A 17,085-nucleotide genomic window follows, 5' to 3' on the forward strand; every position below is an offset into this window, starting at 1 on the left:
GACTTCTGAATACTTAAATTATAGCTTGTTTGTAGCAAGGTATTTACCAGCAAATACAGGCATCTTATAAACAGCACATGAGTCATCTTGGTGTTCATTTCGAGCACATCGAAAATGCAAATTGCAGCTGAATTATTCTTGTGTGGAGAGGCGAGGCTTAGAAAAACCTTAAATTCGTACTTTAAATGGAAATTGTGAGGGGAAAAATGTGCACATTTGCCTTTCAGAGGAGGGTATTGTGCAGGGTGGCTACAGCATTTTCTGTAGCTTTGCCTACAGGCTGTGTAAACAAGAACTGACGGCAGGTACAGGGACGGGAAAGAGAACAGCTCCTGAGTGGTGTTTGTGTTCCTCTTTGGGAGCCTTTAATACTGTGCTTCACCTGGACACCTCATAGAACTCCTTTTTTTTTTTTATATATTATTAAAATGCCTGTGGATTTTATGAGCCATCTGATACAACCTTAAAGAGCTTTAAAACAATTTGTGATAAAATCTAAAGCAAACAGAAACTCTGTTCAAAGCCTTGGCCCAAAGGAAGCGATCCAGACATGACTGTCAGCGAGATAGCAACTGCTGGGAGAGCTACACTGCATTATTAAAAGATCAGTAGTTTGATCAACATCATATTGGATTACTCAAACTTCAATTACAGGAGTACCTGAGGGCTTTAGCTGGGATATATTAGAAGAACAACTTGAAGTGAACCTGCTGTTGTTGCACGCCAGCTCTGTGAAAGGCCCACCTGAGAACCCTGTGAACAGCTCCTGTCCCAAAAGGGATTCAGTGTCAGCCAAGGAGTTCAAAAACAACTAGTAATAAAAATGGAGCAATCAGTTGGTTAATTTGATGTGGATTTTAATCTCAGGAAGAGGAAGAAAAAAGGAAGTAAAGTAAATTCTTCCATGCCTGGTGAGATTATTGATACAAAGACAGGGTGAGAGAGCTGGGGTGGCTCAGCCTGGAGCTGAGAAGTGTCTGGGGAGAACTCAGAGCCCCTTCCAATGCCTAAAGGGGCTCCAAGAGAGCTGGAGAGGGACTTTCAAGAAAAGCATGGAGTGATAAGACAGAGAGAAATGGCTTCAAACTGACAGAAAGCAGATTTAGATCAGGTACTGAAAAGAAATTCTTCCCTGTGATGTTAGGCACTGACACAGGTTTCCCAGAGAATTCGTGGAATACCTGGAAGAGTTGAAGGTGTCAGGCTGGACAGGGCTCAGAGCAACCTGAGCTTGTGGAAGGTGGCAGGGGAATTAGAACTGGTTGATCTTCAAGCCCCTTCCCACCCAAGCCATTCTGTGATTGATGATTAGGATCCAGCTCTGGAAGGTGGCAGGGGCAGGTTTTGGATGTGTTAATGTCACTTCTCTCTTCTCCTGCTAGAACCTCTGCAGAGTCACACGTGATTTCTATCATAAAGGAAGCAGAGCAAGAAAATGGGTGTAAAATGCTGTCCTTTGCTCCCTGGCAGTTTATCTCTTAGATAGTCCTGGATCTGGGATGGCTCCAGTGGGGATCAGTGCTTGTGGTGGCACCTGAAGAGGCACCCCATGAACTGATGGCTGTAGAGCAATGCCAGGAGCCAGCTGTGACAGGGGGACAGGAGATTGTGCCGTGGTCTCAGCCTCAGAGTGGCAGAGGTGGAGCTTGGTGGCTGAATGGTGCCTGTGCTGTCCCTGTCACAAACCACACCTCTATCTCCAGCCAGCACAGCACATGTACTGTAAGCTGGAAACACCAGATTATGAAGGTGTTTGCATGATTATAATTTTCTTGTGCATGTTTTACCTGCTGTGTGTGGAAAACACATTTCTCTGCATTCTGCTGTAGCAGAGGCACGGATCTCAGCAAGTGTGCATTAATATTGCTGCTAGCAAAATCCAGGTGTTCTCATCACATCAGGCATTTCTCTCTTTATTCCAGGACTACTCTTGCAGACTGCCATGTCCTGCCGAGAGGAGATGCTGATGGCCCAACACATAAACCTCCTTAATACAGCTCAGAACTCAGTCCACACAAGGAGTTTGGGCTGTATCATGCTGTCACTTATTAAGTACAGCTCCTCATAGAGATCCTCTCCTCCTTTGCCACCCTCCCACCTCACAGCAGGGCCCAACTGGGTTGTGCTGAGGAGCTGTATTTAAAAATTGATAGACCCATAACAAATATTCTCTCTGCTGTTCCGCCCCACATCCGAAAGTCTTGCAGTAGCTGCTGATACTGGTGATCTCAAAGTCTTTCTGCTAAGCAGAAACCGCCTGAAATTTTGATATTTGGCTTTAAAACGTTCCCTTCCTACTTCCCTGTTTGCAGCCAGTACGTTTACCTCTTTTCTGCTGGAAGCAGTAACATTAATGAAGCCGGGGGGGGGGGGGTTGTTGTTTTTTTTATTTTTTTAGGAGCCTAAGTTACCCTTTTCTCTGTTTGTCATTCTTCAGCTTGTACTCCCTTGTTATTTCATGTGGTCATTCACTTATCCTGGCACAGTTCTTCACTGAGAGTTTGCGTCCATCTGTGTGGGTTTCATGTTGATGGGAGTTGGAGTTGTCAAGGGGGTGCAGTTGCCAAAATATCTATTAGTCTAACCCTACTGTGGGGGCTGGTAACCCCATCACTCTTCCTTTTTGGCTTTTCTTTGCTGAGATGCTGTGTACTACACCAAGATCCCAAAATGGATCATTCTTTTTTTGTTTTAAATACTCTAAAGTGGAGAAAAACATAGAGACCTGCTTTGTGAAAAGATGGAAGAATACATTTCTACAGGGCTGTGTGAAAACATCACAGTGTTGTCTGAGGTCTGGCCGTGAAATTGTCATGTTCTTTCTTTAATTCTATAGCCTGGTTTTCCTGCAAATTGTCTGGTTTCAATAATTGCTTAAAGTGTGTGATTTTGTGTATATATATATATATATATATATATATATATGTCTCTGTCTGGATATTTAATGAAGAATTCCTTGAAACTCTAATTAGGGCTGCTTGACTCCAAAGCAGTTTACATATCACAGGCTTACACAGCTATCAAACAGATGCTTCTCCTTTTTTTTTCATTCAGCTGACATTTTCATTTTCTCTGCATATTTTGAGCACTGAGCAGTGATGTGTTTTGACTCCTGAGGCTACAGATGATATCAAAATGAGGATTAGAAATGAAGCTTTACCTGTCAATTAAGTTGTTAAGCTTGTCCTCCACAGTGTCTACACTTTGAAATGGCCTGTTTATTGAATTTGAAATAGTTTTCATTCTTGACTTTGTTTAAATTGAATGGACAGTTCTAATTATAATCTTCAGGGTTTTCATCTGCAACATATGGTTTGCATTTAGAGCTGTGGATGAGGGGCTCTTGGATGTTTATTGAGCTAAACCACTGTTAAATATCTCGTGAGAGAGTGGCATGTCAGGCATGGAGAGCAAGCAGAAATGGGCTGTACGAATGTTGGCCAATTTTCTCTTTTCTTGTCTCTCTGCCCAGGAGATCTCCTGGGGGAGATGAACTGTGGTGGCAGGGTCCAGGCATTGGGAGCAACAAGTCACCACTTTAAGTGGTTGTCTGGTGCCAGTCTTAGCTTGAAAGGAATATTGAAGGGAGGGGAGGAAAGCAAAAGGAAAAAAGGAAGGCTCTGCCATACCAAGTTCAAATTCAATGAATTCAGATTACCAGGATCTGTGTCAGGTCAACGTTGTTCCTTCCAGTCACCTGAGGCCCCCACTAACAGGGTTGCACGGTATCTCATGACAATTCATTCATCTCTTTACTCCCCAGTAAGGCCAGGGACAAACAAGGAGATGAAATCCCCGTCTCTTAGACTTGATGGGGTGGATTGTCCCTTGCAGTGCTCACAGAAGTCTTCTCCCCAAAAGCAGGGGGTGGGGCAGCTCCTGCCACTGCTGCTCCATGGATCTGTCAAGAATGCCATGCCTTGGAGATGCCTCTGTCTTTTTTTCCCTTGAAAACAGGCATCAGGAGATGCATCCCCTTTCAGATCTGGACATAAATATTTATTACCTAACACAAGGTCCCATTCATGACTCTGCTGTTCAACATTTCACAGTGCTGTGGTTTCCATCCTTTGGTGTTTCCTGTGTAGAGAGAGAGAGAAACCAGAAGGAGAGAAGTGAAACCTGGCCTAGGCACAGCTGGAAATCCTTAAAACCACCTGGGAAAGCATCTGAGGTGTAGGACAAAGTACCAGCTACAGGGCAGAAAATGCCTGTCCATGATGGACCAAATCTCAGGGCGGTCTGGAGGACAGACTGACAGACAGTGAACCTGGTACAAAAAGCTGTGGTGGTCTAATGCCATTATTTACCTACCCTTCCCCATTTTCAGGAGCAGGTAAATAATCAGATCACTTGTAAAGCCTCTTTCTTTGCCTGCAAAATGGGTGCTGGTAGAAGTTGCTTTGTCCTTAGTCCTGGCTGGAGAAATGTAGTAGAAAACTGGCTGCTCCAACAAGGGTCCTCCTCCCTTGTGAAACCAGATTGCAGGGGCTAAACTGGGTGAGGAATCATTAACCTTGCCTTTTAACCAGCCTCTTCCCAGCCTCTTTTGGTTTGCTGGAGCCATTCCATGAGTTAATCCTGTTGGATCAGCCTTGCCTGGGACACCTGGCAGTGAGGAAGGCAAGGAAGCTGCAGCAGGTCGGGGCTGACCTGGCTGGCTCATACAATGGATGCTCATCTAATCCATGGCAGGGGCCAGCAAAGGGCAGAACAAATAGCTGAGGAGCAAAAATAAAAGCCTGGGAGCACTAACAGTTCAAAATGACCCAGCTGGCTCTGCAGGAGCACATTTATCTATGCTGAAAGCTGTTTTGTGGAGGTGTTTTAACACCAGGTTCTAGGAAACCACTCAAAGGAGCTTGTGGTGTATTTGTGGTGTTTTGTGGAGCATTAAAAAAAAGCTCCAGACCAGGAGTTCTGCCGTTTAAAACTTCCCAGCCACCCAAAACTGCTTTTCTCAATCTTTGCTGCTCAGTTTGGTTCAATGAAAAAGAAATATGTTTTTTATTAATTCATTTTTATTAATATGAACTGGTTTTGGTTTTTTTTTTTGGTTTTTTTTTTTTTTTTTTAATTTTAGGCTTTGTTTTGGACCAGAATTCAAACTTGTATTTTCCTTCCCAGAGTCAATACCAATGTAAAACTACTTTCATTGTGGAAAAGATGGCCAAATATTTTTCTAGCAACAGGAGTTTCAAACCCTGAAAATCCTTTGTGTGTTAGTAAGAGGGGAGAGATCCTTTTCAAAACTTCTGCTGCAAGAGCAAATTATGTCTTGCTTTGTGAGGGAATTCACACCGGTTGTCAAATTTTGGACATTTCTGAGCTTGAGACTTGAGCAGTTCTGTGATTTAAAGGAAGCTGTGAGTTGAATCTGTTATAAATTTACCTACTTACAGCAATAACAGGGGCTTATTTTAAGTTTTACTTTATAGAATAATTTCTGACTTTTGTGATCAGCTTAAGAATGTCTGGGAACCAAGCCTGTTTCCCTTCCTTCCCATGACTACATAAATTATTTAATTGAAAAACACACTAAATAATGTGTAAAATCCTCCATGTAATTAGTGGGGAAAGACCATATGATATTTTCACTTTGTAACTTTTGTGAGGTTTAAACACCCTTTGGAATATAGAAAAGAGAGTAGTAACAGTGTAGTTACAAATAACAGAAGGCAAAGCACTGTCATGCATCTTTGTTGATTTAAAATATCACATTAAATAGCAAACAACCAGAGTTTTCTTATCAGATGTATGAAATGATCTGCAGCTGAAGAGTCTGGGGGAGCTGGTCGGGGCAAGGGGGGGTGAGCCAGATTGTTGGAACTTATTCCCAAATCTGTGTTGGAGTTGAACAGTTTATCCACTTGTGATAATTTTAAATAGAGCCTCGTAATGTTTCTTGTTGTGGTACTCTGCTTAAGATCCAGTCTTCCCTCTCCCTCTGTCACCATCATTCCTGACTGATCCTCACAATATTTTGTGGGGACCAGTGGCCCACAGAGCTCCCCGGGTAAAGAGGGATCACACCCTGATTTTAGTGAATTTTAAGATAATGCTGCAAAGACTAGACCATGTTTTTTCTTTCTGGTCTGGATTTTTTAAAAAAATAACCATTGTAATTATTTTTAATTACAATCTGACTTGAAAATCATCAGCATGAACCATTCTCTGAGTAAATCCAAGTAGGGGTTTTGTGTTTCCCTGCTTCTGCTGGTCTCATCCTTTCTGCAGCAAGCTGGGGGACTGTGGTGGCTGGAAGGAGGAAATGTTTGTGTGTCATTCATTCCTCTTTTATGTAGTATTTCTTAGGCATTTAAAAAAAGGGTGTAGTTATGCTTTAGAGGAAGTCATTTGGGCCAGACCGACAGATGCTGTGGTGGGGCTGGGGTCCCTCTGTGCAGGTGCCAGCAAGGAATAGGTTCTCACATCAGCTCCCAGCTGGACAGAAATCTTCCCATCCATATGGAAAACCACCATGTGCTGGTGTTTGTGGGGTGGCTGATGCTCACAGCTCTTTGGTCTCTCTGTGTTGCTCTCTGCTTGACAAAGTGAAGAGATTGTGCTGAAAACTAATTAATAAATAAACAATCCTGAAATCATACGACCACTGAGCTTGGAAAGACCCTCAAGATCAAGTGCAGCAGTCAGGCCAGCACCACCACAGTGTCCACCATTAAACCATGCCCAGGGATGGTGACATTCCCATCACTGCCCCAGCAGCCTGGTCCAATGCTTTATGACCCCTTCCAGGACAAAATTGTTCCTCATATCTGTTCTAAGTGGTGAGGTTGGTCCGTCCACTTCTGGTTTCTTTCTCCATCAGTGCCTGGGCACTAGGAAGAGGAAGTTTTTTGTCTGCTTATCTCTCAGAAAACACTGAACAGTTCTCAATCTGCAAATTTTAATAGTCAAGGGAGGGAAAGCCTGTTCATTTGTCACCCTCAAGAAATGCCACTGGCTGGGGGAAGCTCCTTGAGAGGCAGACCTTGCTGTCACCCTGTGTCATGTGGAGCTTTTGGCAGTATCCATCCCTGGGATACCTTTGGCACATCATCCCTCCTCCATTCAGGATTTCCAAAATAGAGGCTTGTTATCCTGTTTTTCTTTTTTTTTTTGGGAGTTCAGTTTTGTATCTTGTTTGCATTTCCTAGTGGTCTAAAAAGCAAAGCTTTCTGTTAGTAGAGTATTGATCTGGCAGGATCTTGCTTTCTTTCTTCCTTCCTTTATAAAAACCATGATTTCAGGTTCACTAATTATCTATGTTTATTAGTGCTCTCTGTGTATTTTTGAGGAACTGATTGATCATAGCTGTTCCTGAGCATTTTAATAATATGAAAAAAGCTCCTAATGTGACAATCCTGAATTTCAAACAAGCAGTCACACAGCTCTGCACTGAAACAGGTTTTGGGCAGTGCAAAAAGATTTTAATGTGGGTAATCAAGTCAATTAGGGACCAACTTCCTTGGTGATTAGCAGGGCCTTTAGTCAAGGGTATGGAGGATTTCACAACCTGGAACTCCACCTGTGGGATCTGTCCTTGGAAAGGGAAAGGTGCTGGCACTGAGTTGGGCATTTGTGCATCCCATCTTCCTCTATTGTGTTTGGAACTTGAGGTGCTGGGATGGAGGAAGGGTCAGTCCAAGAGCACAGCCCTCAGGAGCATGAGGAGCTGAAAATATTTTACATCTTGGGAACACACAGACTTAGTTTTGTTTGAGTGAGTATTAGGTAATTCCTGATGAAAGCTGAACAAACAAGGACACAGGAAGGTGCCTTCAGTGGGGAATCCCCCTGTAAAGCATCTCTGAAGTGTTCTGAAGGTGAGAAGGAGAATATCCACACACCACCTCTGCTTTGTTCACCCAGCAGTGTCATCTCCTTGGCAAGACAGCCTGGGGACAGCACAGAGCTCTCATTTTCCTTCTTGTCTCCAGGAATTGCTCTCCCTCTGTCTTGTGGGGATGCAGCTGCTTTCATCACAGGCTGGCTTGTGATAAGCAAGCCTTAAGTGGCTTGAAATTCAGGTTATTCAGATAAGCATCCTAGGTTGTAACTATAGAAATTCGAGCTGGAAGGTGTTTCAGTTTGATCTGTGCTGGAAACTAATCCAAATTTAATCACAGATGCAGATACAATCTTCCATAATCCTGTGATGGTCTAGAATTGAAATAGAAAGGCTTTATATTTCAAGAATGCTTTTAAATATTTTTATACATCTGCTATTCTAGAATAATTTAATCTTTCTATAGCCAAGCAGAAAAAATCTGTCCACTTGTGTACCTACAAAAGCAAAAGCTGTTCTTTTGCTGCTACGTGTGTCCTTTACTAGTACAGCAATTCAAACGTGAAAGTACAAATAGTTTAGACTTTTGAAACTTCCAAATGCAGTTCAGGCATTTAGATCAGTGTCTGCTTTGCAGACTGCTTCCCAGACAAAATAATTAGGGAATTTTTCTGCTGTAACTGGGGGTGAAGCTGTTTCCTGGCCTTGAGATGGAGGAGACGTGGAAAGGCGACTGCGCCTTGCATTTCTCTTGATTTTATCTGTTGGATGTGAAGGAATCTTTCAGCATATAATCCTTAAAATATTGATCTTGCAGAGGAAGTCTGGGGCTGGAAGGGATCATCTGTCATTAGATTTGCTGTTGATGTGGCGTCGTGGAGCTGCATTTTCAGCTCCTGGGTCTCGCCTCCTCCTGCAGCGGGGAGGCTCAGGCTGAGGCTGGGTCTAGCTCATGGGCACAAGTGGTTTAGGATCTTTTATTTTGCCTTGAATCGTGCTACTTTTTAGAAGTATCACTACTTTATGGCCCTCTGGGATGTGCCAGCATGAGGGAAATGCTGCTCAGGGAAGAGATGCTGCTGGGTGCAGAGCTCCCCCATAAACCAAGTCACTCCTTTAAATCTGCAAACGGAGACTAACAAATATCACTAACTCCCAGCTCGTTTTTATTAGCTGGACTATTTTTTCTCCTTTGTAAGTGCCAATATCTGAACTTAAAACTGTGTTTGGTATATGAGAGAAATTCTCCAGCTGATCGTAGCCTATAAAATTAAAATACTGACGCTCCCAGTGTTTGAGTTTATTGAGGTATAAATACTGGAACGTGGTGTACTATGTGGTTCAGCTGCTTCCTTGCTCTATTTTTCTGAGTCTTTTTGCTTATTTTATTTCTCTGACACTCCATACAAAGGTTTTCCTGGGTTTGATTTCGTCCTGGCATTTTTCAGCAGTCTGGTTCTTAGCGGTATGGAATTAAACAAGGTGAATAACATTTTCTGTTTACTGTTTACATTTTAAAAGGCAAAATTTCTGTTTCAAAAAAAGCATATTCCAGATGTCTCCAGGCAGTAGGACATGCATGTAGTATACAGTCTAATAAAACAACAAATACAGCAGAAGGATCAAAAAGTGGTGCATGTTAGCAAATGGTCTGAATTTAAACACCAGTCAACACCAGGACTTCATTTTAGGTGAGGGAAATTCGCATGTGAAGTATTAAAATTTAACATCATAAATGCATTTCCTCAGGAACTGAATGTTATGCATTTCCAATTCTTCTTTAAAACTTCCTCTTTCAGTTGATTGTGGTTAGATTTTCTAAAATGGAATAAACATAAAAGCGTTCAAAAAATATGTAAACCATCCAAATGCAAAACAGATACAACCAAAGCAAAGATATGAAATCCAGACCCTTGTTCCTCAAGTGCAATATTGGGGGGGGGGGGGGGGAATTCCTTTGCTGTGGACTCTCTTCCCCCACAGGAGCAGTTGTGGACTTGCCTCCCATTAGATAATTTCAGAAGATGATCTGAAGAGCAATTAAATCAGCAGGAGGCTGCAGTGCTGAAAGGGGGGTTCTTTAGAGATGTCTGTTGCAGGAGGGAGGCTTGACTTGGGGAAGAAAATATCTTTGGCATTTGGATAATCTGGGACAAGAATCGCCCCTGGGGGAGATGGTGGGAGGTGGAGCTGCTATCCCTGGGGACTGCTAAGGAAAGGACAGACAAAATCTAGGCAAATATCTGCCAGGTGGATTTTTTTCAGGGAATGGACTAATTGACCCTTATTTTCAATGACCCCATGTTGATTTTTAAGGTAATGGTGTCAACATGTCAATCAAATGCTATTTACAGTAGCCCAGCATTGCTGAAGAGGTGCAGAAACTGCTTATGTGGTACTTCTGGAAATTCAGTTTTATGATTCTGTCTTAGACCTTCACCTGTTTACTTAAACTCTTCTTGATCTTTGTCCATCATTGTCCATCATTTTCAGCTGGAACTTTACAGCAGTGTTCTCAAGCTGGTTTAATGCTTGTTTGCCTCTTCATTTGACCGAATGTAATCCTCCAAAATCCCCTGAAATATGGAATGATTCCTGCTTAGCATTGGAAAAAATATCAGCAGGAGCTCACATCCTTTTCCTGGGAGGTTGTCTGAGAAGATGCTATGGAAAGTTTAGGAGAACACAAGGAAGAACAAAGCACAGTATTTTCCCCCATCCCTGGAAGTGTCCAAGGCCAGGCTGGATGAAGCTTGGAGCAGCCTGGGATAGTGGGAGGTGTCCCTGCACAAGGCCAGGGGGTTGGAATGAGAGGAGCTTTAGGGTCCCATCCAGCCCAAACCATTCTGTGATTCTGTGCTTGTATGGTGAGGGACACAGAAAATGCAGCACAAATTCCTCACTCTTCTGAAGTTTTCTCTTTAAGCTCTCTGTGTTATGCATGGTTGAAAATGTAATGGTGATGGAGAATGTGTCTGTTTTCCATTCATGTCGGTTGTACCTGCTTGTACCCCCAAGAACAAAGAGGATTAAAGGCCTGATGCAAAAGGAAATGTTCATAGAGCAAGTTTTTGTAAAAGCCAAAGGTTTGACCAGCAGTTCCTACAGGCTCAGATGTGTTATCTAACCCTAATTCTTCCCTTATATTTTTCTCTTGGCCTTAAGGAAACAGCCATGTCACAAATCACTCTAATTAACCAGGACTTCAGAAACAGAAACTACAGAGGCAGTGCCTGCAGGAACTTGGAAAAATACCATAAAATTCCCCTTTTCTTTGCTGCCAGAATGAAGTAAACAACAACCCAGCCCCAGAGCTCCTTGCATTTTGGATGAGCCCTGCAGGACAGGAGAACCAGGGTGTGTCTGTGCTGGGCTCTCTGGCAATCCTCCCTCACCCTGTCCCTTCCTTCTGCAGACGTGGATGAGTGCGAGGTGCTGAACGGGGGCTGCCAGCAGGGCTGTGCCAACACCCAGGGCTCCTTCCAGTGCCAGTGCCAGCCGGGATTCCGGCTCCACGCCGACGGCCGCTCCTGCCTCGGTAAGGAACCCCCTCACCCTCCAGCTCTGCCCTTCTCTAACTGCAAAGCCTTCTGACTCTCCAGGCTGGGTGTTCACTAAATATCAGTACCCATTCTGGTTCAAACAGCCCCGGAGGATTCAGGTATTGCCAGAATTACTCTTTATTTTGTTTTGTGGTTTGGTGGTTTTTTGGGGGTTTTTTTGATGGTGTCTCATGTTGGTGAAAATTCTTTTGCAGGAGGCATTGAAGAGCTTAGGGTCTTAATTTCAAGCGATATTTTAAAAATTCTGAGTGCTTTTTTTTTTTTTTTTTTTTTTTTGTGGCACATCCCAGCACTGCCCTGGGACTTGGTGATTTTAGAGGTTGTGTGCAGGGTGAATGATTGTGATTTCCAGGGTGGAGTCACCCCGTGTGTGCTGGTGTCAATGAGAGCACCATGGAGCTCAGCCATGACACATTGCCTGGTTATGTGGAGGGGATTGCAGGTCTGCCAGTAGAAATAAACCCTGTGCTTCTTGGGTTGGACTCTAAAGTCTGAAACAAGGCACACCTGAGTTAGTTCTGCATATTGTTAAAAGCAATAACAGAAATACCCATTCTTGTATTGCATTTAAATCAGCACAAAAGTCAAAATTTTGAATTCTGCAGAAAGGATTAAAATGTTCTTTCATCTGGGAAGCAGAAAAGGGCTCCTTTTCTTTAAATTTTTAAACCTGATTTGAGGTAATATGGGAAGCACAGTCAGGCACAGTCAGACCACATTGCAGAATAAGTTCACTCACAGTTTGGGCATGGCCTCAGCTCCTGCACAAAGTCCCTTGGTTGTGCTCAACGTCAGCCAGAGATGTCATCAGTCATTGCTGGAATTATCACAGCAATACATTCACTGATGCAACCAGGACACAGGAGGTACCAGTGCTCAAGCTGTGGGAATAATGGATTTTTTTATTTTAAAACTTACCCTTTTAGGCTTCTCGGGTTTATCACATACAGAGACTTTCAGTGTTTTGTAATTAACTGCAATTAAAAATGTGATGAAGTCTCAGTATTTTCTTGATTATCTTAGTTGGTGAAGGAGTGGACAAGGAAACACTATAGTGAGAGGGAAAAAATCATGTAAAAGCAGAGTGGTTCATAATTAACTAGAAGCAATTGTGATTTTCTGTGAATTAAAAGAGAAATTAATCTCACTCAGATCAGATCTGACCAGGGAAGACCCAGAAGCGAAAGCTGTGTTGTTTGAACTACATTACTCCTTTTGAATTGTCCCATTGGTGGTGGAGAGGGATTTTTATACGAAAAGGTGACTAAAGGGACTTTGGGGGGAAAAAGAGAATGAGAAGTGTGTGATAAAGGCAAAGAGTAGATGTTAATGGAAATTAAATTAATTTACTTGTGTAATATGTAAAATCTTCTGTGGACACGAAATAGTTAGGTTTGCTCTTGCCTCACATAATCAGAAAGCTCAGTTTAACTTTGTCTAACAATATCAGAGGACAAGCTTTCATTTAATAAATGTAAATATTCTCAAGAAGTTATTCAAAGTACTTCATACAGTGGCCAGCTTTGTTTGCAATGTCTCAGAAACTATCAAGGAGAAACAAAACTAAATCCCGAGATGGGAGGCAGGAGTTTCAGAGAGCTCTGCTATCACAATAATGGATGCACAAGATACTGAGGGAGGATATTGAGTCCTGTTCCAGCTGTTCAGACAAGGCACCAAAACAAATGGATACAATAAGCTCTCATGCATTGGAGAACAAGACAGTTACTAATTGATGAGGACAGGGAGAAGCATTTCATATAAATCAGGAGTGCCTAGGATCAGGATTTGGGCTGTAGCTGCTTGTTGGGGATGGAGAGTGTGCCCCTTGTGCAGCACCAGGTTGTACATTCAGCTTTCAGCACTCATCTGATGAGAAGCAAACCACTAATGCCCCTCTCCTTTGACCTAGAGCAGCCCAGCAGAACAGCCAGCATTTCAAACAGGCTTGGATTAGCAGTGGTATTTCTTCCATGGATACTTCAGAGGATGCAAGGATCTCTCCTGCATGCTGAGAAAGAAAAGGGACCACCTTCTGGCACTGAGCTGTTTATGGAAGGTGATTATCTCAGCTGCAGAAATAAGAAACAAGAGTCCCTCTGGACAGGCTTTTCAGAGGAGCCCAGCCCAGATTGCTGCTAGGTTCATTCTTTCCACGTCCTCCTTTTCTTTTTTGGCAACCCCGTGTTTGTAGGAACAAAAGTGCCAAAATCATTTGAGGGGAAGCAGATTTTGCAGCCTGGATGGCTTGGAAATCTCCCATACATAGGGAAGTGGATCTATCATCTTAAAAGATATTCAGCCTACATCTGAGGACTCAAAAACCTGGGACAAGACACTTCCTCATGTGATCCATGGAATATTATGAGCTGCTGACACAAGCTTTCCAGTAAATCTGGTCCTCCTGCCACCTCAGCACAGGGTGTTTGGGATCCTGACTTGTGTCTGCTGGTTCATCCCTCCTCTGCCAGTAGGAGCCTTAAAATACGTGGGGAGAGGGAATCTGCTTTTGCCATTCTTCCTGCTCTCTTTGGAAACTTCTGCTCATACTCCAAGGCAGAGAACTCTGCCCATGCTCTGCTCAGACCCAAAAATCTCCAGAGTGGGTTGCCTTGTTCAGTGTGTGAGAATAAACTGCTCAATTCCTCATCCTTTGATGTCACCCAGTACTTTGTGCCATGATAAAATCCCATCTCTTTCAATGCTCCTTTTCTTCCTTCAGCTTTTTGGTCCTAAAAATTTTGCTCAGCATTGAATTAATTTATAAACACACGTGCCAGAGCAAATATTCACTGCAACCCTGTCCAACTTTTTTGTTTGCTTTGTTTGTAATGCCTTGATTATGTTAATGCAATGAATTTGACTTCACTGGAGTTTAACCAGCTGGTATCTGAAAAGCTGAGAGACTCAGAAAGAACATGTTTATTGTAGTATCAGGCTGTGGGTTTGGACTGTTGTAATTCATTGTCTTCAGTGGAATTTATTCCTGTTTGAACTCCTAGAAGTGGAAACAGGGCACAGCCATTAGACCCTGATTCATCTCTGGTGCCAGCTGTTACCTTTGATGTCTGCTTTATGTGGAGAAGCTGTTGAGATGCTGTTTTTTATGGAGATTTTAGCACACTGAGGCTCTTGCATATTGAGAAAGTAACAAAGAAAATATCTCTACAACTCTATAATCTGTGTTTCCCAACATATATATAAGCCCTGTATGTCTGAAGTTACATTTCTTGTCACTGCCAAGGTTGGATTTAAGGAAAACACAGGTTGGAAGAGATTGCATGTTCTAACCCCATGGTTGCTATGCATGTATCTAACTATGGCTTCAGAGCCAGCTCTTTGTAAAAATATCACCTTTACTATAAAAAACAATGGGTTGAGAAATGTGCATTTTTAAACTGTTATCAGATCAGGGGCCTGCAGGAGAGCTGGAGAGGGAGTTTTGACAAGGACATATGGTGACAGACAAGGCAGAAAGGCTTTCAATCAACAGAAAGCAGGGTTAGACTGGGTGTCAGGAAGGAATTGTTCCCTGTGAGGGTGAGGAGACCCTGGCACAGAGAAGCTGTGGCTGCCCCATCCCTGGAAGTGCCCAAGGCCAGGCTGGATGGGCTGGGAGCACCTGGGACAGTGGAAGGTGTCCCTGCCATGGCAGGGGATGGAATGAGATGATCTTTAGGATGAACCCAAACCATTCTGTGATCCCTGTTTTTCTCACCTGCTGTCTCCCACCACTGTCCCTCTTCCCAGACACCCCCTCCCTGTCTTGGCATCACCTGGCATCATCCCCAGCCTGTCTGGGATCCACATCAGGGCGGGGTTTCTACCAAATTCCAAGAGTAAATCTTTGAGAAGTGAATGTCAGGCCATATTTCTGCCTGTGGAGGTGCTCAGCCCTCCAGCCACAGGCCCTTAGTGACAGCTGGAGTCAGACCCAGGAGGTGCCAAGTCTCTCTCTGCTCAGAGAGGTGCTGCTGGTGCCTGGCAGCCACCAGCACAATCCTGTCCTGTCCCTGGGGGCTCTTCTCCTTCAGCCTGGCACCTCCTCTCACGGATCCAGCCTGGTGACAAACCTGTCCTGGCTGCTCCAGAGCAACCCCTGGCTGCTGGCACGGCCACACACCTCACTGGGACTCATGGATTTCACACCTGTCCCCTCCCACCTTCAGATCCTCCCAAACCCTCATCATGACAGGTTGCTGCTCATCTCCCCTTGCATCCAGATTGGCTCGTGCCCAGAAACAGAGGGAGAAAATGGCACTTTTAAAAGCCAACATGTATATTCTGTCACTTGGATTGAAGATGTTTTTCGTCTTCTGAAATATTTTCATCTTATTTGAATATTCTTGCTGAAAAACAGGTCTTTGGATACAAATGTGCAGGGAGCTGGGAGCTCATGGTGTGTGGGCTCTGCTGTGTCCTGGCAGACAGGAGCTGCTTCCAGGCTGTGTCTGTGGCAGGGCAGAAGGCTCCTGGGCACAGGTGGGGATCAGAAGCCAGGGTCGTTTCTGGGCACTGAGGTGCCTCCTGCTGTGTGTGCAGCCTGGAGAATGTAAAAATTTCCTTTTCTTTTCACCTTTTTAACACATACTTGACTGCACAAACTCAGTGTTTGCTAATTGGTGGCACAGGGTGGAATGAATCCTGTAGCAGGTTTTGCAGCTGACATTTACTAATGTCTGTTAAATGAAGAAATACAAATATTGCTAAAATGAATATGAAAAAAATAAATTTCAAAACTCTTTGCTGATTTCACTGGGTTCAGAGTTTGGTGCATTCCATGAAGGGCCAAATAGTCTTTCCAGCTGCCCACAGAGAACACAGAATCCCAGAATGGTTTGGGTTGCAAGAGACCTTAAAACTCATTCAGTCCCACCCCATCCCACACCTTCCACTCCCTCAGATTGTTCCAAGCCCCTTCCAACCTGGCCTTGGACACTTCCAGGGATGGGGCAGACACAGCTTCTCTGGGCAACCTGTGCCAGGGCCTCCCCACCCTCAGAGTCAAGAATTTCTTCCTAATACCTCATTTAAACCTCTCCATACTACATCCCTGCTGTGGAAATCTCAATGCAGCCACACACAGACACTTCCATCAGCACAGCACAATAGCAGCACCAAACCATCACTCTTATTTTTACATGCAGCCTGTGAATAGGTGTGGGTGTGTGTTAACATGTTTTGTCAGGAGGAGAAATGTTTCTCCAGAGGCCAGGGATATGTGTTGAACAGAAAAGAATATTAATTTGCTGGGGTGAAAGAAGCAGCATCTTTAAAGATGTACAGAGGACCCTCTGTTCCTGTGTTTTGCTGTCTGAGTCTGTTCTGCAGAGCTTGTGGCTTCTGTTATTTGAATTTTTTTATTTATGAGGCTGAGGAAATCAGCCTGAAAGACAATTACTATTTTTAATCAATGAAAGCAAGGAGAGAAAAAGATAATCAATGTGCAAGTGCCAGCAGGGCTGTTCTTTTTTCCTCTCCTTGCCTTAGTGGATTGGCAGTGCTTTGGTGCTGTCAGATCAAAGGGTGCTGTGCTTCAGTCAGCATTACAGCCCTCAGATCTCACCTGCCTCTCCCTGGAATCAGGATTTCACTGGTGTGGGACACTGTGTCAGCCAGGCTCCGTGAGCACAAGGGAGGGCAGTCACTCAGGGGAGGGGACAGGAGCATTTCTGAAAGCTGTTCTGCAAGGTTTGCCTGCTTTTGCTGCCATTTATGTATTTAAAATAGGAA

At 43.7% G+C, this 17,085-nt stretch overlaps 1 protein-coding gene across 1 annotated transcript in view; it reads left to right on the forward strand.

Moving 5' to 3' along the window:
* Positions 1-17,085, forward strand: part of LOC103815278 (multiple epidermal growth factor-like domains protein 6) — a 183,272-nt gene that overhangs the window by 105,627 nt on the left and 60,560 nt on the right. The window contains exon 6 of the mRNA XM_050978185.1: positions 11,205-11,327. Coding sequence (XP_050834142.1) covers positions 11,205-11,327 — 123 coding nt within the window. The remainder of the gene's footprint in view (positions 1-11,204; positions 11,328-17,085) is intronic.

Source organism: Serinus canaria, chromosome 9 (assembly GCF_022539315.1).
Source record: "Serinus canaria isolate serCan28SL12 chromosome 9, serCan2020, whole genome shotgun sequence".
NCBI lineage: Eukaryota > Metazoa > Chordata > Aves > Passeriformes > Fringillidae > Serinus > Serinus canaria.